Raw genomic sequence first — 8,269 nt, forward strand, 5'->3', positions numbered from 1 at the left:
ATATAAAACGACATGATCATTGACTTTCGATGATTTGGAAAAAATTAAAGCCAAAGATAGCAACGCGTACACAGTCGTTGTTAACAACTAACAGAATAAAATATTACGTTCATCATCAAGTTAGTGTTTTTGCAGGACTGAATTATACAAAAAAGGAAGTTTAAATATGTCGAGAGCGAGCTTAAAAATGATCCAAAGAAAAGTGCAGCGACAAGCATTGCCACAAGGTAAAGTACATGTTTCAAAATTTCAGTATTAGAAATAACATTGATTCATTCATCTGACAAACTAGATTCGGCGAATGGTAGTCATTTTCCATGAACATTAAATCATTCTTATAACTGCAAGAGTTAAATTATCATGATCCACAGATATAAGTTATATGAAATAGACCAAAACAGAATGGTTGTACAGATTTAATATATTCCAGCGGTCAGACTTGTTGTCCACTATTTTCTTTGTTAACGTTGTGTAACCGTATCGATATGAAATGAACTTATTTTTTTATGATTGACAGATACTTGTATCTGAAGTAAACACTAATATACATGTTTGTTTCAGATATGAAATATCTAAACCTTTAAAATAAGAAATAAAGAGAAATTAAGAAACCAGCAATGGTCATATAAAATCATGATATTCTCTCTTGTTAACAGTGACTCATTTCAATTTTCCCGAGAGCTCCTTGTCCGACTGGACTGCGCAACATGTGTCGAACTTTTCTTCAAAACAATTGTCTGACCGCGTGAGATACCGGAGCAAGAGAATGATACTGGACATCATAGGAGTCGGTCTGATTGGGTCTACAACATCCTTCTCCAAAACAATTCAACATTTTGCAGAAACAACTGACAGAATCAGCGACAAGGAGCCGGCGCTTATTTGGGGAACGTCTAACAAACGCACTCGGCCAGGTATGGCGGCGTTTATAAACGGATCCAATTGTCATTCGATGGACTTTGACGATACTTGGCACCCTGCTACTCATCCCAGCAGCCCTATTCTCCCTGCCTTGTTTGCACTGGCAGACTTTCTTCCAGAACAGTACAAACCATCACTTGAGGACATTCTTGTAGCGTTTAACTGTGGAGTCCAAATACAAGGAGTTTTATTACGGTGTTCATTGCAGTCTAATAATATTCCTAACAGGTACCGTTCTCTAGCTAAGAAAAATTATTATCTCAGAAAAGAATAAATATATTATTAACAAACAACTGCAACATGACATTTTTAAAGATGGATTTTCAAAATATGTTTATTTTCAGATTACATCCCCCAGCAATAGTTGGTGTAATGGGAAGTGCTGCTGCCTCTGCGAATCTTTTAGGTCTGGAACCCAAGAAATGCCTACACGCATTATCTATTGCAGCCTCGTTTGCTGGTGCTCCAATGGCAAATGCTGGAACCCTTGCCAAACCTTTACATGCTGGCAAATCAGCCCGATGCGGGTTAGAAGCAGCTTTTCTGGCAGATCAAGGAATCGAAGGAAACGAGCGTATTCTTGACATGGAATCTGGCTTTGGGGCATTTTTCACCGACTATGATCCATCCACTTTTTTTCAAGAATTACAAACTTCTGAAAACCTAATTCTGCACCACCAGGACATAGCTATCAAAAGTTATCCCTGTCATCTTGGGATGCACTGGGCCATCGAGGCATCACTTCACGTCAGAAAACAAATTGTAGATCTTTATGGAAACATGGATGCCAGTTTTGTAAAATCCATTGAAATCTTTGCTCCAAAATCCAAATATATTAACAGACCGGTACCATCGTGCGAACACGAGGCAAGACATTCGTTTCAATTCACTGCTAATTCAGCATTAATAGACGGAAAAGTATCTCCTGAAACTTTCGTCTTTGGAAATATTGAAAAAGAGAGAAAAGAATTGTTCACTTTATTACAGAAGACAACCATTGTTCACAGAGCCGACAATAAGCCTTGCTTTGACACAATGTACGTCGAAGTTACTGTTACTCTACAAAACGGAGAGAAATTTTCTGCCAGATGTCTTGAACCAAACGGACATTGGAGAAAACCTTTAACAGACAAAAGTTTGAAAAAGAAGTTTTTAGCAAACTCAAGGTTACTTCCTGAACACCAGCAGACGAAAATCATTAAACTTGTTAGCAAGATGTCATCTTGTGATTCGACTGATGGTCTGCTGGAGTTACTTAGAACGAACATATAATTGTCCTAGAAGATTCACTAACTTTAAAAACAAAACTTGATAAACTCTTTTGTGCCTGTAAAATGTTTGTTTTATTATGATTTTTATTGTTACAAAAAAAAGTCATGGTTATCTGTGTGCATATGAATATTCGGTGTTTTCTTATTGCATTATATTGTCTCATTGAAATGTATATCGTTAAGATAACTATCATTCATCTTTTTATTTTGAATATTTTAGATTGTTTAGAAAATTGTTTTAGATGCAACAATATAAAATTCAATCGTAAAATACTTTTATTTACTTTAACTTAAGCAAGGAAAGCGTTTGGTATGATTTTAATAAAAAGATTTCAATCTTCAATCCGTTATCAACACTTTTTATTATGTTTTACTGCTTGTAAATCAGAAAGCTCAAAATGGCAATATTGATTATTGTATACTTGGAACTCTCTCTGAAAGGTTGTAAATTGTAAAATATGAAATAAGAAATGAACATTGTACACAGTATCAGAATAAAATGTACTAGAGGGCGATCTGGCCCTTTGTACATTCAGGTGTTATACGGCAGAAAGAACTGTGACTGTGACTGGAAGCAAGTCCTTCCGCATAGTATCGCACTGTATTTCGCTTTTTATATTTTCTGTAATCATATTTGTCAAATCCTATTATATTCGTAAATTGCAGATAAATTATGACTGAGAAATGTAATATATACATATATTACATATATTTTACAATAAATCTTTACATAAGAAATATGATAAATTCGCACTGTTAAGATATATGTGTGTAATATCTACTATGAATATAATGATATTACTTTATTTATTAACTTTCTTTTGTAAAAATATAAACGTATATGTATCATCATTTTTTGGTACAGAATTACCGATCCAGGGAGCCCTTGGCACCCCAGGCGAGGTATATAATGAGGGATGTTGCCTCAAACAAATGTTGTATGTAATTTCAAATAAAACATTAGAAAAATGTTTTACTTTCAAACATTTGGTAGAAAATTCATTATCATAATTCTATCAATAGTAAGGAAGCTCATTGAGGCCAGTTCAGTAAATAAATAAAATTATTTTGCGCTTAATCGCAATAGTTATTGCGTTTTAATGCAATCTTTTGCGTTTCTTCGCAATGTACTTTGCGTTTAAACGCAAAAGATTGCGATAAAACGCAAAAGGTATTGCGATTAAACGCAAAGTGGATATCGTTTAAACGCAAAGTTTTGCGATTAAACGCAAAGTATTGCATTTAATCGCAAAAAATATTGCGTTTAAACGCAAAAAATATTGCATTTAAACGCAAAGCTATTAGTGCGCATAAACGCAATATATTTTGGGAATAAATGCAAAAGTTTTTGCGATTAAAAAGAATAATTTTGCGATTAAATGCAATGCTTTTTTGCGATTAAAAGAAGCTGTGAAGCAACTCATTCGAGTAGCGATCATCACTCCCAATTGTTACAGGACATTTCATCAATAGAAAAAAATGTCCCAGAAAAGAGGGAATCGTGGAGAAGAATTTTGCATTCTATATTGCCAACCCGAGTTATGAGGGACTGAAAATTGTTGAAAACAAATTGATCACCATATTTTTCGATCTGCAGAAACGAGTGCTTATTTTACAAGGACACCTCGACTGACACCGATATGCATGAGTTATCAAACTTCGGATGGCAACATCGCTTAGCTGAGTCTGTAGAAGACGCCAATGATTTATTTTACCCTGCGTCATGTAGCAAATCACGAAATGCTATATTGTATACGCGTACATAAATGTCCCATATAATGCCACTTTTTAATGCAATTTGTTTTAGTGTTGAAACAATTACATCATGCCAACTTTTAATTTTGGTATTGCATCTTTTTTAAAAGTAAAATAAAAAACCACAATACTTGTATGATAAATACATGTATGCCATCCCATTGTTGAACCTGACGTTGTACGTGATATCAGTTTCCAAGATATGAACGTACGGCACTATGTTATATATAACATAATAAAATGTATTTGAGCTTGTCCTGCGAACGGTTCTTTATTACTTTTACCTTTGTTTCAGTGTCGCGGAATTTCGCTATCACTGGCCTTGGACCGTCCCTGGCACCTCCTGGGACCGATGAATCGCGATGACGTCCGCAAGTGCGAGATCGATGTTGACAGTTGTTTTCAGTTTGTGACATATGTCATCTCGCAAGTTTTCGGTCTGCTTTTCTTCCCATTTAAGAAATTTAATATTATTTTTCTGTGAATATTGTTGATTCTGGTTAGCTAACATTAGTGCGTTCTCTGATGTATTTTGAATGTATTTCAGATTGTCCATCATGCTTCTCAACTCTCGTGCCCGGTTGCTGAACTTTTCCCGAAGAGTTTCAAATTCAAGATTGAAACCGTCCGAAATATCTTTATATTCATATTCATTTGTTTCAGTTTCAATTTTTTGTTCGAATTCTTCATTAACCGCTGTTTTGATTTCTAGTGTAGTTTTTTCTTTGATTTCTTTGATTTCATGAAGCAATGAATTTTTAACGTTCTTTTTAATTTCTTCTTTAATATCTTTTTTCATTCTTCTCAGATCGAATTAATCATAACTTTCATTTCTGACTTTTTAACCATGTTTTATCTGATATTGGACTGACTATCGTGAATAGATAGATAATCGACAGAAATACCCGACACACCTGGCGAAGCCCCCAACGGGGAATCGATGTGTTTAAAAGTTTTTTTTATATCTTCATAAACGAAAGAGATATAAAAACTCAATAATACATGGAATGTAAAATGACCTTCACACTTTACCTTTATATCATTTCAATCAGCCAAAGTAGCTGTGTACATCCCACGTGGTCAAATGTCCCTATGGCGTATAGTAAACAAGCTACTAGTATTTTTCAAAATTTAATAACTTTCATTTGCAAAAACTGTTTGAAAAGAGCTTCAGATCCTTAAGTATAAATATATTTCAAGATCCTCTAAATGAACCAAAGACATTTGCCTTTTCAGGTCTCTTTGCTTTCTGTTTCAGGGCTGAGTTTCAGTGCATGTAAGGGGTTTCATTAAAAGGGCCAAATGCCTAAATGATTTTGACACAAAACAAATTTGGTCAGTAATTTAATAATGAAAAAACAGAACAAACACTATGGGGTTTTTTCACAGGAAAGTGGTAAGACCTAGATATGGTCGCAAATAATTACTTCCTGTGTGAAACACTGTCACGGATTTTCAAATATAGGTCCAAATGTGCCCTAGCTTCTCATTGAAAGCTTTTTTTAATGACTAATATAGAATAACATACGATTTGTGATTTTTTATGTTCAAAATGGTTTGCTTTTGTATTTTGAATATTTGACCGAAATTTGAAAGTTAGGAGTCAGGATACAAGCAAGATACAGATGTGAGGAATCATTGTTTTGATATTATACTCACATAAAAGCATACTGGAGTTGACATAATTAAAAAAAACAGAAACAAGTAGATTTATTTAAGTAAAAATCAAACGTAAATGGTTGTACATTTAAAGCGAAACAATAATATGATACGTTGTAAAAACATACTCGTATTTTTTAGTGCGTGATAATGACTAAATTATTTCCTTCTTCTCAAATGCAATAAAATTATGTGTTGTTTACAAGTACATCATTCTCAAATCAACTTAAATTAGTTTAAAAAATCACATTTGTGTGTCTCTTATTTCGAAAAACAAAATGTTTGCTTAAAAATATCTCAATATTACATTTGGTCAATGTTGCAATGTGACCTGTATTTAATAAAAGTCAATATTGCCGTTATCTTGAAGATTCATAAATATTAGTCAATTAAGAAGACAATTTGATTCAAAATCTTAAAACAATTGTGAAAATGAGTAGCAAATAATGTAAAAACTTAAAAACAATATAATGAATAATTTATAAGTCCGCAAGAGCTGGCGAAATCATCACAGTTAGAAGCTTAACTGGCTCAATTCAAGTGGCGAAACCACTCCGATTTGTTGTCTTCAAAATTTCCGTATTCATCTTTCCCAGAAAGAAGAACCGTGCAAGGAAAAGTCCGAGGTCTATCGGGGTCTTGAATTGGTTTAGCGTCGGTTGCTACGTATCTGATAACAAAACCACAGCGACGCTTTGATGAGGTATTGGGCTCACTTCCATGAATAAGCAATCCATCGTGAAGAGACATTTGTCCAGCCTTCAATGGACATGTACGAACTGATGTTAAATCGACAAACTCGAGAGGAATTGACTGGTTTGAACTTAGCAAGTTTCCCCCAACTTTGCATGTCTCATGTTGAACGAGACCATTCTTATGAGTACCTACAAAATTGACATTATTTCAGGGTTTACACAAATATCTTTGTTAAATAGAAACAGTTTTAGAAAAAAAAAATAAAAGATCTGATAATGAAAACTGATGCCCAGTCTACAGAGTACCTGGAATGACTTGCAAGCATCCATTTTTCACATCTGAATCATCAACGGCAAGCCAAGCAGTAACAACCGTACCCTCTATACCCCAGTACCTGTTGAAGTAAAACCATATGTTAGCATCAAATACTAGTACTCAAATTCAATGTTTTGAAATATACCTGTATTTTAAATATCTTGTTATCTTTAAGCATTTTATTTTGTATCTTGTTTTGTATCTACGACGTATTATTTTCCTCTAATATGATAAAATTAAAAAATCCAGCAATTAGAAATATATTGAAATCATTAGAAAATACGTTAATTGAAAAATTGATTATATGTAACCAGAATGGATTCATGGAAATGATATAAATTACATTGGAAGTAGTACTAGTTTTAATAGATCACTCGTAGATATACATGTATAACGAAGTTTCTAAGAATTAAATAACACATTTATGATAACTTCATTTATATATTTGGCAAATGATGGATATCTGTTCTCTCTGTTATTTAATGTAACGTCCGTGAAAAAAATAAAAAGGAAGCATCAACGATATCATTTTTCTATAAGTAAATCTGAACCACGTCAGATCGACTTTATAAACTAAGAAACCTACATTCCGAGATACTAGTTAATATTCTAAAGCTTACTTCATATCCTGATGCCAGGCTACAAAGGCTTGGACGCCACTGTCAGACTCCGGATATTTACAGATGAATCGAGAATCTAGCAGCATTACATTTGATCCTAAGATATCCTTCACAGGCTTCAGAATGTTTGGATGAGAGGCAATTTGTAGAACCCATTGGTGCGCAAGGTGAATGTTGTGAAAAGAATATTGAGACGCTTGTTTTCCTTGAAAAAGAATGGAAATAAGGTCAAAAATGAAAGAGATACGGAAATAAGGTAATGAACAATCTAGAATTAAGTACAATGTTTTGATGAGCATTATGCAAACACGTTTCGTTAAATTAACGTTAAAATGTGAATAACTGATTTTAACACATTTTTGTTGCACTTTAGGCTTTGTTTTGTAATTGTATATTTTACTAACAAGTTGTCGTTGTAGTTTGACAATTAATTTCCGCAATTTAGTCGTATACACGTATCTCTTTATATGATATTTCAGTAATATAAATCAAATTATTTTACATTCCATTTTAAAATAATGAGGAACAAACACTGTTTAAAAAAAACCCAAAAGTACCTGCGTCTTTTTCTAGACTGTCGAAGTTTTCCTTCAGTCGTCTGCATTGTATGTCGTCTAGGACATCAACTGATGGAATGAAACCATCGGAATCGTAAACCGTTCGGTAGGAAGGCATGTTTTAAAATTAGTTCAGACTCTGTTGTAGGTTTTCTATACCTTGCCTTCTGTGGACTCCCAACTTATATACATCTCAAAGATAAGATGAACACACTAAACGTCATGGGTCGATCAATCACAGTTTTGTAATTGACATTTGGACCAGGATGTGTGATTGCTTAAATAAATTCCTGTTTCTTTTTGTTTTATGAAGAAAGCTTAAAAAGTTTGTTGAATTTCCTTCTCTATTTATTGGAAATGCCTCAAACACCAACGAATGCTAAATAGTTTGGAAAACAAGTAAAGTCCGATAAGGTTGAACCTAATGCATATACATTATATATATTTTGTTCTAAATTTCTTAAACAAAGGCCCA

At 33.6% G+C, this 8,269-nt stretch overlaps 2 protein-coding genes across 2 annotated transcripts; one reads left to right on the forward strand and one right to left on the reverse strand.

The window, feature by feature from the left end:
- Positions 1-3,163, forward strand: LOC128168148 (cis-aconitate decarboxylase-like). The gene is made up of 3 exons (XM_052834260.1): positions 1-227; positions 657-1,149; positions 1,266-3,163. Exons 1-3 carry the CDS (start codon positions 167-169, stop codon positions 2,191-2,193), a joined length of 1,482 nt encoding a protein of 493 aa, XP_052690220.1. The 5' UTR covers positions 1-166; the 3' UTR covers positions 2,194-3,163.
- A 2,477-nt stretch (positions 3,164-5,640) lies between these two features.
- LOC128166915 (probable alpha-ketoglutarate-dependent hypophosphite dioxygenase) lies at positions 5,641-8,025 on the reverse strand. Its single transcript, XM_052832371.1, has 4 exons — positions 7,795-8,025; positions 7,238-7,442; positions 6,608-6,696; positions 5,641-6,490 (listed from the first exon to the last, which is right to left on the reverse strand). Exons 1-4 carry the CDS (start codon positions 7,910-7,912, stop codon positions 6,138-6,140), a joined length of 765 nt encoding a protein of 254 aa, XP_052688331.1. The 5' UTR covers positions 7,913-8,025; the 3' UTR covers positions 5,641-6,137.
- Between the last annotated feature and the right edge of the window lie 244 nt (positions 8,026-8,269).

The sequence above is a fragment of the Crassostrea angulata genome, chromosome 10 (assembly GCF_025612915.1).
Source record: "Crassostrea angulata isolate pt1a10 chromosome 10, ASM2561291v2, whole genome shotgun sequence".
Lineage (NCBI taxonomy): Eukaryota > Metazoa > Mollusca > Bivalvia > Ostreida > Ostreidae > Magallana > Magallana angulata.